Source organism: Colias croceus, chromosome 13, assembly GCF_905220415.1.
Source record: "Colias croceus chromosome 13, ilColCroc2.1".
Taxonomy (NCBI): Eukaryota; Metazoa; Arthropoda; class Insecta; order Lepidoptera; family Pieridae; genus Colias; species Colias croceus.
The window spans coordinates 5,116,903-5,133,101 of NC_059549.1; the positions used below are offsets into that span (position 1 = coordinate 5,116,903).

The 16,199-nt window shown below is 33.1% G+C and overlaps 3 protein-coding genes across 3 annotated transcripts; 1 reads left to right on the plus strand and 2 right to left on the minus strand.

Moving 5' to 3' along the window:
- Nucleotides 1–755: 755 nt before the first annotated feature.
- LOC123697047 lies at nt 756–2,075 on the plus strand. The gene has a single exon (XM_045643465.1). It carries the CDS (start codon nt 756–758, stop codon nt 2,073–2,075), a length of 1,320 nt encoding a protein of 439 aa, XP_045499421.1.
- A 3,623-nt stretch (nt 2,076–5,698) lies between these two features.
- LOC123696883 (circadian clock-controlled protein daywake-like) lies at nt 5,699–8,756 on the minus strand. Its single transcript, XM_045643264.1, has 5 exons — nt 8,641–8,756; nt 7,781–8,003; nt 7,361–7,494; nt 6,758–6,913; nt 5,699–6,034 (listed from the first exon to the last, which is right to left on the minus strand). The coding sequence occupies exons 1-5, from the start codon at nt 8,699–8,701 to the stop codon at nt 5,883–5,885; spliced, it is 726 nt and encodes a 241-aa protein (XP_045499220.1). The 5' UTR covers nt 8,702–8,756; the 3' UTR covers nt 5,699–5,882.
- Nucleotides 8,757–11,597: 2,841 nt separating this feature from the next.
- On the minus strand, nt 11,598–13,830 carry LOC123696912 (circadian clock-controlled protein daywake-like). Its single transcript, XM_045643300.1, has 5 exons — nt 13,802–13,830; nt 13,283–13,508; nt 12,833–12,963; nt 12,240–12,395; nt 11,598–11,986 (listed from the first exon to the last, which is right to left on the minus strand). Exons 1-5 carry the CDS (start codon nt 13,827–13,829, stop codon nt 11,829–11,831), a joined length of 699 nt encoding a protein of 232 aa, XP_045499256.1. The 5' UTR covers nt 13,830; the 3' UTR covers nt 11,598–11,828.
- Nucleotides 13,831–16,199: the final 2,369 nt, after the last annotated feature.

Sequence of the window (16,199 nt, forward strand, 5' to 3'; positions counted from 1 at the left end):
ATTGATTGTCTTGTTAGGTATGTCAAACGCCTAAACTTGGATGTATATGGAAATGTTTACAAATAAGTCAATCAGTGCTCCAGCGATTGAGTCCTGGTTGACTGTGAAGTTTCAACATCCTCGCATATGAATAATTTCAATCATAGCCTACTTATCTTTATTAATATCATACGCGTTAAAGTTTGTGAAGATGGATGTGTGCTACTCTTTCACATAAAAAAATCAGTCCTGTACATTAAATTGAAATTATGGCTTAATGCGATTAATTATAATGTGGATAGCCTCCTTTTTATTGGAGCTTTATACGAGTAAAACTATCAGCAACCTTAAGGTTGCTGAAAAAGCTATGGTTGTTGCTAAGGTTGTTGTTAAAAAAAATCCTTCGATTTATTTATTTTATAATTAGGCTACTGTTATGCTAACAGTTTTGCACAACTCTCTAATCATACGCCACCCGTTCCCGATAAAAATTTCCATCACCTATTTATTACCTTTCGAATTTATTACTTGTCGAAGAATTAAAAGTTCAACGACATGTGTCAACCGCCACTTGGTCAGCTGCATCTTGGTGGATTTATACCCTCATAGGCGGCCCGTGTCCCAGCAGTGGGAACGTATATGGGCTGATGATGATGTAATATTAAATTTTGTGTAAAGAAACTTGTAAGATTTTGTTTTTGATTAATTTAAAGTCTTAACATTTAATTCAGCAGTCTGTCTCGGGTGTTCGTCTCGTTCGGACTAATCGGCGCGCGATGTCGTTGAACTCAGTTAATAACGGTTCCGAGCTAGTAAATAAGTTAGTTATCAATGAATTACTAACTTTTGTGCAAAATAAGCATGAGGTGATGGACAGTGAAAGTCTAGCGAGAATATGTGCTACAGCCTTTACGAAGGAAGATATCGAAATTGCTAAGGAGATTTTGTTTAAATGTACGGATAAACGCAATATCAAGCGCAAAAACAAGGATGGAAAAAACGATAAGGATCTTTATGATATGATTGAAATATTCAAGATTGTTGAACCAGAGAAGCTACCCATTTTTGTTGCACGGAATTTGAATAAACTGCCACCAATTACGTTCGACCACGTAGACGTAAGTAGGCTGTTAAAGGATATTCTAATAATCCAAAATGATATAATAAATATTAAGAATACGTATGTAACGAACGATCAGCTGTCTAAAGTAAGAGAGGAATGCATCAAAAGTCTATCGGGCAGTGATAGTTTTAATACTCATTTACTAAACAACAGCTTTAAAAATATTAATCGGAAGCGCGGTGCTTATATTGTGTGTAATAATGAATCAGATGATTCATGTTATCTATCTCCTAAGCCGGCGCTAGCGCATTGTTCGCAAACAAAGGAGGTGAACGACCCGAGTGCGGAGCAACCACCTCGCTCGCGCGCGGAAGAACGTTGCAATGAGGCTGTCTCGGTCGCACCTAAGCCTATTACGTCGTCGTCGCCGGCCGGGCGCGTGGAGGCCCGCACCGCGGTTTCTTCACTTGAGCAGCCGTTATCGAGTACGCATGCACTGAGACGGAACGCAAAGGTGAGTGGCCTCACAGCTGTCGGTGAATCTCGCGCTATTCTATTGAATTCAAACCAATGCGATGCGCGAGCTTCGTTCGCTGATATTGTGCGTTCTGAAGGATTAAGTAACGTAAATATGGATTCCAACTGGACTATTGTTCAAAAGAAAAATAAAAATAGAAACAGATTTATTGGTCAAAAAGGAAAAGCTTTAACTAATGCGGAGAGTAAATTCAAGGCCGCCGAAGTAAAAATTCCTTTATTTATAAATAATGTTGATAAGGCTACCTCGCTTTTAGACATATCAAACTATATTAAGGATAAAACGCAAGTGGATGTAAACATTGAAGCAATAAAAATGAAACAGGAAAAGGAATATAATGCTTATAAAGTATTTGTGCCTAGGCACAAACTGGAGCTATTTTTGGATAATACTCTATGGCCCGAAGGTATTTCTTTTCGTCGTTTTGTACACTTCAGACGCAGACTGCATGATACAGATAAGTTATATAATAAGAACCAAAATGGCCAACAATAGTGCACCAAGACTACAATGTAAATTTATTACTTTTAACTGTAAGTCGGCTATACGTTCTGTGGATTATATTAGGCAATTATGCCAACAGGCCGACATACTAGCTCTGCAGGAAACGTGGCTATTTCCGCATGACTTGCAGTTCCTGGGGAGTATAAACCGCGACTACGGGTTTACGGGAACGTCGGCTGTAGATAACTCGGCTGGTATCATAAGAGGAAGGCCTCACGGCGGAGTGGGGTTATTGTGGCGTAAAAGTGCGTTTAAGGCAGTGTCTGTAATTCAGTGCAATAGTGTGCGGCTAGCCGCAATAAGTGTTCAGGTGTATGACAGGTCATTTCTAGTTTTTTCAGTGTATATGCCCGTTGATAACAGTGAGAACTTACCTGACTTTACAGAGTGCTTAAGTGAAATAAGTGCTATTATTGACAGTACAAATATCGCCTCTGTTTTTATTTTAGGAGACTTTAATGCACACCCACACACACTGTTTGGTAGGGAATTATTGAAATTTTGTCAAGATCAAAAATGGTTGTGCGCTGATATTTTAAAATTAGGTATTATGTCTGACACGTTCACATTTGTTAGTGACGCACACGGAACTACACGTTGGCTCGATCATTGCGTTGTGACCGAGGCCGCTTGGCGTTCTGTTTCTGATGTTAATGTTCATTACAATTCCACATGGTCTGATCATCTACCTCTTGAGATTAATTGTAACATTAATGTACTGCAACCTGTATCTAGTGTTAATTTATCCAGCCTAAGCAAGGTGTTGTGGGGTGATCGTAATTGTAGCCAAATAAATCATTACCACAGCCTATGTCAATCGCACTTTAAGAATGTTAATTTGCCAATTGAATTGAGTGACTGTCATGATAATATGTGTAAAGATATACAACACACGATAATTATAGATAAAATGTATTCTAATATTATAAGTATTATGTCAGAAGCCGCGGTGGCCAGTCATATCTGTACGTCTGGTCATCGTCATCATAGGAAGCGAGTGGTTGGCTGGAACAAACATGTGCATCCTCTGCATCAAAAAGCCCGTACTTTCTTTAAGGAATGGTTGATCTGTGGCCGGCCTAATACCGGGCCTATCTACAATAACATGGTTGAATCACGTAAAGAGTTTAAGAAAAAACTGAAATGGTGCCAAAATAACGAGCAAATGATGAAAATGGATGTTCTGGCCTCACTACACGCTAAAAGGGATTTCAAAAATTTCTGGAAGCAAACTAACAAGTTGAACCATAGAGCAGGAATTCCTCTCAGTGTCGGTGACGCTACTGACGCCATGAGCATAGCTAACTTGTTTAGGGATCATTTTAGAGTTGAACCATTAAGCCAGCGGCGGCAGGTGTCCAGCACTGAGAACCATCCGTCTGTTTGTAATCCGGTCCAAATCACGGCGATAGAAGTGGCGTCGGTAATTAAAAACATGGTAAGAGGTAAATCCCCTGGATATGACGGTCTCAGTGTTGAGCATCTGGTCAATGCTGGCTCTCATTTACCGCGAATTTTAGCTATGTTTTTCACACTATGCATTAGACACTCATATTTGCCGAAAGATTGTATTAAAACTGTGGTCGTGCCGATACTTAAAAATAAAACAGGCGACTCTTCGGATAAGTCGAACTATAGACCCATCTCGTTGGCCACGATATTGGCGAAAGTGTTGGACGGTTTGCTGGACAGATATTTATGCAAGCACCTAAAGTTGGACGAGGCACAGTTTGGCTTTAGAGCCGGTTCGTCTACCGAAACTGCTGTTTTTTGTCTAAAGCAAACGGTCCAATACTACACAAAGAGGAAAACCCCCGTATATGCCTGTTTTCTGGACCTATCAAAGGCCTTCGAGATGGTGTCGTATGATCTCCTTTGGCAGAAGTTAAGGAATAAAACGGAGCTTCCAGAGGAGTTAATTGGTCTTTTTGAGTATTGGTATGGCCACCAGATTAATGCGGTGAGGTGGAATAACGTGTTCTCTGAACCGTATGGGTTGGAGTGCGGAGTGAGACAGGGGGGGTTGACGTCTCCTCGGCTCTTTAACCTTTATGTGGATGAGCTGATTGGGGGGCTCAATAGAACTGGTGTCGGCTGCTCGATTGACGGTAAATTTGTCAACAATTTAAGTTACGCGGACGACATGGTTTTGTTGGCTCCCTCAATCAGTGCGTTACGGAAACTTTTAGAAAAGTGTGAAGAATTTGCCGTGGCCCACGGGCTCAGATATAATGTTAAGAAGAGTAACCTTTTAGTGTTTCAATCTCGTGGTTTTAGAGTTGACACAGTACCGCCGGTGTTTCTCGACCATACACCATTACAGAGGGTCTCTCAATACAAGTATCTGGGCCACTGGGTCACGGATGAACTCGTGGATGACGCCGACATTGAGAGGGAGAGGAGGGCGTTGGCCGTCAGGGGTAACATGCTGGCCCGTAGGTTTGCACGCTGCTCTCGCGAAGTAAAGGTGAGTCTTTTTAAAGCATTTTGCCAATCCTTTTACACGTGCAGCCTATGGGTTAGTTACACCCAGAGGGCGATCAATACCCTCCGGGTTCAGTATAATAATATGTTTAGGATGTTGCTGGGGTTGCCGAGATACTGCAGTGCGTCAGGAATGTTTGCGGAGGCGCGCACTGACGGATTCCACGCAATCATGCGAAAAAGAGCGGCATCCATGATGCGCCGTGTCCGGCAATCGTCCAGCAGCATCCTAGCTGTCTTCGTGGACAGATGGGACAGCAATGTCTTGAGACATTGGGTCAAAATCCATGTCTCAAGCAGGTTGTAAAAGGAAATAAGATTGTTTTTAATATTAAATAGAATTATAATACTAACATAGTTTTTAAGGCAATTTTACTAACAAATATATGGATATTAAATTAATCTGAAATAAATGAAATAAATAAATAAAAAAAAATAAAATAAATAGCTTGCTTATACTTCAGCTACAAAAATTAGATATTATAACAATATGTTGAGACGTGAAAACTGAATAGATACGAGATCAGCTAGTGCCTTTAAAAACTGATTTCCTTAATTTTGGTTCAAGGTCAAGTTTGTAAACAATAAAAATAACTAGTAAAGTAAATAAAATTGTTTGTAAATAATATCATGCATTCATTTTGTTTTTTTTTTTTTTAATTATCAAATAGCTATTGTAAGAAGTAACCAAATTAACAACGTTAATTACCAGACAAATAATTAATAAACTTTACAGTATTTTTTCCTTTTGGTTCACCGTAGGGCAGAAGCCAGGTTCAATTCTGATACTAAACTACAATTTATAAAAGACTTGCGAAATCCAATTTGTTGTATTCTTATTTCTTATTGAAAATAACTCTAGGCAGTTAGTATTTAAATATCTTTATAATTAATGATGTAGAGTTCGTTAAACTTGGAGTAAAATGAGGGTACCTATTGTATCGTGTACCTACAGATATAATATCACCAAAATAAAACACATATAAAACTTAAAAATATATTTCAATAAATTTTAATAAGTCTATTGTATCACAAACTTTTATAATTACCTATAAATTTTATACACTATCTGGTAATTTACCTAATGGTACATTACCATTAGGTTTTTGTTTTAAATTCCGAATTTTACCAGGATAGTTTAATACTTAACCATTTTGCCAATCCACAATAAACTGCTATCTCCTTTACATCACTTAAAAAACATTTTATAAACCTAACTCTGTAACTCAAGTGACATATTTTGGATTTAATTCCAATAATCCGATCTTACAGGCAAACACACAAATTTTAGATTTATTCATAAACACGTTTAAATTATTGAGCGAATATTTCATCCACAGGTGAATTTGAGAGATATTTGACGATATTTGAAAATATCTGCGACGCTTGCTGTTTCATCATTGGTCTACCGAACTCTGAAGATACGTCTTTCCAGTTATTATTCAGGAATGTGAGCACTGTATCACCTGGATAAAAAGGTTAATTTTAATAAAATAAAAAATAAAACAAAATATTTTCTTATAGTTTTTTTCTTCAGTGGCGAAATACTCGCATTCAAATCCCGCCTCGTGATCGGTTTTTTTTGTATTCTTTAAAAAAATTATATTTATAAAGCATTTGGAAGCTATAAAAATTAAATGTAAACTGTAAAATATGTTTAAATTAAAAGGAATGTTTAAAAATATCACTTTCCGTACTAGAATAAGATACATCGATGGTATATAATATTATATTGGTATACATAGTATATATTTTTTCAGAACCTGTTGTTTGGTTGTAAATTGTAACCAGAATTGCAAACCACGAATATGGTCAGATAACTTGTCGAAGTATTGGTTACTGATTTTGAATGACCATGACATTATAACCATCGCACACACGACATTATGTCAAGTAATAATAATTAATTACCAAATAATTAAAATCGGGCACATATTACTATGAACTTATTAAATATAGGCACAGAAAGATAACTTGCCATGTAGTTTTTTTATTTCTAATTCTTATAAGAATAATAAAGAATAAAATTAAAAATGTGTTAAAATTGTGCAATTCGAAACAACAGGTGCGAAACTTCGTTAACATTATAGAAATTAAACACATTAATAAACCTAATATTTGGCTATACATTTTATCGAAATATCAACCAAATCTCTAACAAAATATACAACAATCATAAAATTCCTTACCTAATTCTTTATTCCCATTAAATAAATTGGTCAAATTGAAATGCGCATAATCTTTCACATCGAAGTCGAATTCATATTTATTGGGAATGATGTAGACTTTTCCGTTAGCCCTTTTTTCCATATCAAATGTAACAGTTTGATTTATTGCAACATTTCCTGAAACACAGAAATAGTAATAAATGAAAATAGATACAGTTTTTTTTAACACTATTAACAAATTTTCGCCAAACTGTTGGCGATGCGCTCCTATAATATTACAAACACCAAAGTCACGTTCTCTGTATGCTTATCTTTAAAACTAAGCAACGGATTTCGATACATTTTTTTTAAGCTATTGCATAGCTTCTATCGCGGGCCTTGAGCGCGGGGACCGAATCCAGAAATTCCGTAACGAAAAACCACACGCTCTCCACTCCGACGGGTGGAGGTGTGGCTTGAAGGCATAGCATGCTATTGCATGCTATGTTCACTGCAGTGCTCCTGTTGATATTAGCGTGATGATATAATATAACCTATAGCTTTCCTCGGAGATTAGCGCGTTTAAACAAACAAACTCTGCTGCTTTATAATATTAGTATAGATGATAAATTATTTCATACTTACGGAACTTCATAAACATTTCTCCACCTCCCTTTAAAGGTAAAACTTTTATATTCCCTACTCCAAAATATTTACCCCTCATCGAACATTTCTGTACATGATAATCCGTTCTGAGAACCTTTTTGTCCATATCCATACTGAAAAGCCATAAAATAAGTTATATAAAGAATTCACGAAAGTGTATACAATAAGTAGATAACAAAATAATTATACTCAACACTTTTTTTGGTTAAAAAAATATTCCAAATGCCCAAAATATTTTAATTTATGATTTTTTACATTATTTAAAGTGACAAAGTTATCAGAAGGAGTAATGAATAATTCTGACTGATTCCGAGGAAAATTCATGAACAATTCAGTGACAAAATATGTTTTTCCACTATTCTTTTAATTTACATAAAAAAAAAACAACAATCAAAATACCTAACATAATCGAAAATAGTGGTCTTCAGTCCCTTTAATCTCCCATCCTTTATAGTTAAGTCTAATCCACCTAATTTATATGTTTTATCATGTATAACCAGTTCATCCATTCTTTCTATACCCAACTCCGGTATGCCATCTGCAAACTTTGGCAGGGCATTTTGAAACGAGTTTCTTAAACAAATCGAATCCGAATAGTGGCATTTCTCTATTGACGGAAACACTGAAAATAAATTTTGAAAAATTCATTTAAAAAAAATAAAAAATATTTATTAAACGTATGTTTCAACATACGTTTAATAAATATTTTTTATTTTTTTATTATTTTTTATTTTTTAAAATATTTATTAAACGTATGTTTCAACATACGTTTAATAAATATTTTTTCTGGTCTAACGCCGTTAGTACACCGAAGCATTCGCGTGCGGCAGCGAAACGGCGTAAAAGTCTTAAAAATTTATTTAGAAAAATATTCAGGATAATTTTTAAAAGTTCATAGATTTAATAAGATGTGAGAAGCGATCATAATTTTTTACTTTTTTTTATCAAATTGATTACAGTCACACAAGATAAAATCTGCCTTTTATATATTAAGTATTAAAAAAAGATTTATAAGTTTATTATATACTTTACTCGTAAATAAAAAAGAGAGACAGGTAATTTATAAATCATGTTTAAACTAAAAAAATATTGAACAAGCTAGCTATGAGCAACTTAAGTTATTTTTAAACTCAGTACTACTGATATATGTACTTGACAATTAAAAAAGGGGTTTTATTGCATTCAAATATCTACTCAATTTTAAAACTCTTCATTTAAATTCCAAAAATATTAAAACAAGTTCTGTAAATAATACTTACCGTATGGATAAACAAATTCACAACAACTTAATAATAAAGAAAAACAAATAAAAAAATTCATTTTACTATATTTATATTACACTAAAAATAAAATTTAAAAGTAGCCAGCTATGGTAGTGAATACCAACTACGGAAAATACAGATGAAGTACACATTATATAGGTTTAAAAATAAAAAAGAATGTAGACCAGTTTATTCAAAGAATCGATTAATAAGAATTCAAAAATAAAAAGGACAAAAAAAGTCGTGAACTTTGAACAACTTGTGACATCGAATTGTGAAATCTGAAGAATTTCAAAATGGTGATGAAACTTTAAAACAATCAATATCTTTTTACAGAAATAATCCTATTAAACTGGTCTGGATAATTTTAAATTCATTCAAATAGCCAGATAAATAATTTAATAAAATAACTTAAAACTTTTGAAAATAAAAATACAAATGTCATGTAGTAAGCTGTAGTAAATTGTACTAAATTAATATTAATTTTTTATTACTAAAGTCGCATTAAATTTTGCGTTGGCGTTTTGATTTGGATTTAGTTACAACGATCGAATTTTTTCGGGAGAACACTTATGTTGCAAAAGCTCCTGAGAAGTTATATTTAAATTGTAAATTATCCTATGTTTTAATAGTATTATGTGCTTGTGTTTGTCACTGAACTCCTGCTAAAAGGCTGAACCGATTTTATTGAAAATTTTGCCTTCATTTGGATTCGATCAATGTTTCTTTCGCAATTATAGCACGGAGACTGTTAAACATAGACCTACTTAGGATATAATATGCCATTGTTCATAGAAATAAATATCCTAGGATATCCAAGAAAGCTCACAAGATGCTTGTTTTCTTTGTTACAATTATAAAATTGTACGTTTGTAATAGTGAATCTTTATCGGAGTTGTGTATCAGTTTTTGAGTTTATTGTGAACAAGCGGAAACAAAAGTGATGAAGAATAAATGCATATAATAGGTTGTTGGAAACGTCATGCTTAATTTACTTTTATTACATTTTTTTACTTTTAAATTAAGCTCAAATTGTATCAAATAGATCGTTGGCGCAGTTAATTGCAGATTATAGCATCAAAGGGTTCTTTCAGTTCAGTTCTTTCTCGACCGCAAAATAAATATTAATTGTTGATTTTCAGATATTCATATACGTTTGATGTTTATTTTATAAATGGAGATGTATTTATGTTTAGCTTTCCGCCCGCGGCTTCGCTCGCGTTTTCAAAGGAAACCCGCATAGTTCCCGTTCCCGTGGGATTTCCGGTATCCTACGTCCTTTCTCGGGTATCAAAATATCTCTATACTAAATTTCATAAAAATTGGTTCAGTAGGCGTGATTGAGTAACAGACAGACAGACAGGGTTACTTTCGCATTTATAATATTAAGTTTGGATTAACAAGCTTAGCTTAGTGCTGAGTTGTATTTTTGTGTGACCGGAAACGTATAATATAATATATTCAAGTACTTACTGCATGGCGAAAATTAAAAAAAAGCTACAAAATTTTAATGTGATATTTTTGGTTTTATTGCATTCAAATGCTTTATAAATATTTATGTATAAATTTATAAATAAAATAATGGAGAAAATTCGATCACGAGGCGGGACTCGAACCCGCATCCTTTCACGCCAATCCGGCGGATAGCCACAAATTTGATAAATGTTCAGAAATATTTATATTAGAAAAGAACAACTTAAAGTGATTTTTCTTTATAAATATTGTAAAGAGGAAAGACTTGATTGTTTGTTTGAATTCAATAAGTCGGAGGTTCGAGACCAGGCGAGCGTGCGAATAAATTGATTTTTCAATTTTTTATTTATTATTTTTTTTTATTTATTTTTTTTTTTATTTACTTATCCACCTCTGCTCTAAACGGTGAAGGCAAAGATCGTCAGGAAGAAACAAAAAGTTCGACGACATGACATCCAACCCGCACTTGGCCTGCGTGGTGGTTTACGACCTGATCCCGGGAGGCTCGTGTTCAAGCAGCGGGAAGTCATATGGGCTGATGATGATAGTGATGATGATGATGATGATGATGATTGAATTGTCTAGGCTCCGAAACTACCTACTAGACCGATTTAAAAATGTTTTTATCAAGAGAGTGGCTAGTTTTAATTTTTTAAACACAATAGTTGATATTAGAAAAAAGTTATTGGTTTTTTTGTAAGTAGATAAAGTACTTTATAAAAGAATAAAGACTTTATTGTTATAAAGACATCTTTTGTGTTTTTAGCAAAGAGAAACACATTTTTCACTAAACGAGCAAGAATTATGTAATTTTTTTTTACAGTAAAAGACACTAAACATTTAGTAATTTCTATAAACTAATAATAAAGTGTCTGCATCTAAAAAAATTAGATTGTTAAATAACTTTTACTAAAATCATCATGTTAAATACATTTTTAAACATCGAATAGCAAAAGGGTTTTCGTAAATACCTATGTTATCCAAATATTCAGGATACATGAAATTAAAAAAAGATAAGCTACATAGCTTGAACTATGGATTAATCAAAATGCCGAGGAGGTTTATTTTTATATCTTGGAATCCGATTAACAAAAATAATTCTCAATCGAAAGCCTTGTCCTTCACTTTGTTACAAATAAGAAGAATAGTGCATGTAACGATTTCCGCGATTATTCTTTAGTAAAGTTCAAGTAAAAAATATAACAAAAAACAATAAAGCATTAACGCTTCTGTCATCATAAAAATAAATATTTTTTTATCAGAGGATCGACTGTGGCCTATACCATAATTTATTTTTAACTTTATTAAAAATAAAACGATATAATAGTATGTGAAATATTTGTTTATTAATCCCAATAATATTCATACAAGATAAGAATGTTGCATACAACAAACATTAACCAGTAAATATTAAGATTTACATAATATAAATCACAACTCAATTAATTTTGACAAATTTCGTAATGTATTTAATGTAGATTGTAGTTGATAGTAGTTTCCTTTATTGTACTGATCTTTCATTCTATATTACAAATTAATTAAAACTTATTATTAATGTTAATAACGCTTATATGAACAAAATTTAAATGTGAAAAAAATACAATGAAAAGTAAATTATACTACACAAACTGGTCACAAAAATGCAAAAGCTAATTTACAAATGTATCGGTAGGTATGGTAAAGTACTTATGATTATAATGGATGTCGTAAAACTAGTCAAAAAAATGGAAAATATTCTCCAGGGGTTGCGTCAAGAGGTAAGATCTTATCACTTTTAAAAGCTTGTCTTGTGCGATGTCGAAAATTGGTCTGCTGTACGTTTCCGATACCTTCTTCCAATTGGAGTTAATAAATTGATGCATAGAGTCACCTGGAAATTGAAGAAAATTGTTAATTTCACCTCTAACATACATTTGAAGCTATGATTATAATAAACTAAACTTGATGAAGTGATCATGTTACTCAATAAAAATGTTGTATACTCAATTAAAAGTCTAAAAAACTATCCAAATGTAATTAATTCAGCACTCATATTTTATTCTTACGACTTACACTCTTACTTGCATATGTACTTTTATTACACACAGAACTACAGTGGGATGTTCTAAACATTAGATACTCACTCAATTCCTTATCACCATAGAACAAGTTAGAGAGGTCAAATCGCACATTATTCCTAAAGTGTAGTCTGTATTCGATTCCCTTCAAGTCGATCACGGCTCTGCCATGAGAGTCTTTAACGATGTCAAATGGCAACAGAGCTTCTATCTGCACATTTCCTGAAATATACAAGAATACAATTAGTCATTAGTCACGCTAGAATAAAATTAGTCAGATTGAAGGAAGCAGCATAAGGCATTTACAGGACTTCTATGTCAATTTTTAAGACATTTGTGTACTGGAGAGTCCTGCAAAGCTTTTGAAGTAAAATTTTGTTTCAAAGCACTTCAACTCATAAACTTAACTGAACGTTTCAATTCAGACAAAACGAAAATATCGATCCTAAATAGATAAATAAATATAAATCATCACAACTTGTATAATATTCTATGTTCCATAAAGCCCGAAATGCATATTATCTTAATAATTAGTAATTACCTATAGAAACTCAAGTTTTAATTGATATACGTAGGAAAGAGAGATAGAAATATTATGGGTATACAAATGTAACTAAATGCTTCACATTTTTTTTATATTTTATTATTATATTACTCACTCATTAATATCTTTATATGTCCATTGCCAGCAATTGGTGAGCTGAGAAGTCTTCCTTCGGCATTGTATTCAGAATCTAGAGTTATATCAGTGTGATACACCAAATATAACTGTCTCGTAAACGGATCGACTCTACAAACAAGGATTGATATCGATTTAATAATATAAAAATGAAAATAAACTAAAATAGGTTAAAATTCAATTTTGGGTGTAATTTTCTTTGCTTACTCAAACAAACTTACAAAATACGCGTTCCATAATAAAACATAATATTATCACGACGATAATTTAGAAAGTAGGTACAAAAGTTAGTAGGATGTATAACATGAGGATGGACACATGCTCAATTTGCTGTCAAATCATTGCTTGATATTCAGACAAAAAATTTGTATGTAACTAAAAGAAAACCGAAAAAGTGTCTTGTGTTTTATAAATTTGAATATATTCTTACCTAGCACTATCTATGACAGCTTTACCATAACCGCGGATTACTGCATTAGTGAGGTCCATCTTCAGTCCAGCCAGGTCAATGCAGCCAGATTCAATGTGCATAGGGTCCAACACCTCTGTGCCCAACTCCCTGATACCAGAGACCAGGGCGTGCACGTTCATCTGTACCTGCCGAGCCAGACATCTCGAATCCCAGAACATACAGTTAGAATTTATCTGCGGTATAGCTGTAATGAAATAAAAACATTCATAAAATGCTTGAATATATAAATTTATAAATTTATAAAGAATATAAAAAATTCGATCACGAGGCGGGACTCGAACCCGCATCCTTTCGTGCCATTCCGGGGCGGATGCTTGAATATATGTATAATAGACTTTGATCTTAGACAAAAGGCCGAGAAGCGATATTGAATATATCTTCAGCAAATTGGTACAATTGTCTATCATTTTGTTTCTATCTAGTCACTTGCTACACATTTAAAAAATAACTATTCTTAAAGAACACTAAAGCACTTACACGACGAATAAATAAGCGATATTTGCATCGCAAACAATAACGAATACACAAAAGATGTCATGTTGTTCCACACACTGGTCTCCTGCAACACCCTGAAGCTCAACTGCCTACCTCACTCAAAATCTTCCTTTATATATGAAAAAACTTGTACACGACAATGTATACCAGAGTCAAGGTTTTGCAAAAAATGCTTTTTCAAAATACCTATAAATAAAACATGCGGTGCATTGTCTGAATATAAATTTAATGAGAACCCCATAATATTAAATATTATAGTATTTAAACAATATTAGAAGAATGTCATTTTGGTTTATTTGGTTTATTTTTCAAAGTTTTTACTTTTGCTTCACAATTTTATTTCGGTTTTAGAATCTATTTTAAACCTGAACAACATGTGCAGATATAAAAGGATCGGTTCATCTTACGAATTATTTCACAATGATTGTTAAGTTTCATATAGTAAACAAAGCTGCTAAAACTTAATAATATATTCAAAAAGATGAACACTTTAAACTATGTTTTTTGTTTAAGCTCTAACTTCAATTTGAAAATAATTTTAATCTAGAAAATAATATAGTGTTACTTATAAAAGCGTATACGTAAAGTATGTATTTACATTGAGTCGGTATTTAAAAAAAATCATAACGGTTAGAACAGTTACGTAACAGAACAAAAATATTTCAAAACTAGCTTTCCGCCTGCGGCTTCGCCCGCGTTTCAAAGAAAAACCCGCATAGTTCCCGTTCCCGTGGGATTCCCTGGATAAAACCTAGCCTAGGTATATTACTCGTGGATAATGTAGCTTCCGAATGGTGAAAGAATTTTTTAAATCGGTCCAGTAGTTTATGAGCCTATTCATTACAATCAAACAAACAAAGTTTTCCTCGTTATAATATTAGTGTAAATAATGTGTGTATTTGTAATTTTCAACGCTTATCCGTACCCACTGTACAGATTTCAATGAATGCTTTTTTATACAGCTATTAACTGTGTGGATCATACAATTTATTTTGAAAATTGGAATACCTTATGTGGTACCCCAATAGCTAAACAATAATGGTATTACCACAAGATAATAATAATTTAAGCACAGTCTTACTTTAAACCAGGGATCGTGAGTTGTCTATGTGAAATACGACAAAACCAGATTAAAGAGAACCCATGCTTAATGTTAAAACCTTTCTAAAGTTTTTTGTGGTAAGATAGTAAGAAATTAACATTAAATATTTCACCTTAGCACAAATAGCTCCTTCTGACGAGCAGTTAACTCATAATTCACAACGCTAAGTTAAATACCTACGGGTTGACACGTCATGTCGTCGAACTTTTGATTCTTGGGCATGCTGGTTTCTTCACGATGCTTTTTTCACCATTTTGAGCAGTAGTCATGTTATTCACATGTGCAAAAAATTATAGTAACTAATGATAGATTAAATTTTCTTAAATTTGTGTATAAAGTGTTAAAATGTACCTATCAGTCTCATAAGCATTTTCTGTTTTACATTCAATGCAAGACGAAATGCATAAACACAAGTTCTCTTAGTGTGGGAGCTATAGGTAATACTTATAAGTAATTTTTATTTTTTTTTATTATCAGAAACAATAAGGTTTACAAACATAAGTGTACAGTTGTGACTTAAAATACCACTGACTACTGAGGTTTATAATAATGTTCGTATACAGTAATTTACATAATGACAATTTCGGTTTAACTGTTTAACAATTTTTATAAGTGAAGACTAAATAATGTTTACATAATATGCAGACAATTTTTTACAACAATAACAATCATAACTACAATTGGGCTAACTATATTGCTTGAGTTTAGGTTTGATATTTATTTTAGTAATACTATTTCTTAGGTTAATACCCAACCCATTCAATATATCCGGTAGTATCTAAGTTACAGCAAAATCTTAAATTATTAAATTTGTATTGTTATTGTGTTTTTTGCTGAAATAAATAATTTTTCATAAGGCCTACGCCTTATGAAAAATTATTTATTAAAACATAGAATGTTGGACGTAGAACGTAGAGCCAAAACAAAAATCAACAACACAAAACAAAAGAACAAATTTATAACGGCCGATGGGTCCGCCCCTTACATAATATTATAAAAGGGAGAAAAAATCTACAAGTGTTTAGAGAAAATATATATTATATGCTTAATTAATAATAATTATATGCTTCAGCTTTATAATATTAGTATCGATATACTAATATTATAAAGCTGATGAGTTTGTTTGTTTGTTTGAACACGCTAATCTCAGGAACTACTGGTCCGAATTGAAAAATTCTTTTGGTGTTAGATAGCCCATTTATCGAGTAAGGCTATAGGCTATATATCATCACTCTAAGACCACCAGGAGCGGAGCAATGCGGGTGAAACCGCGGAGCA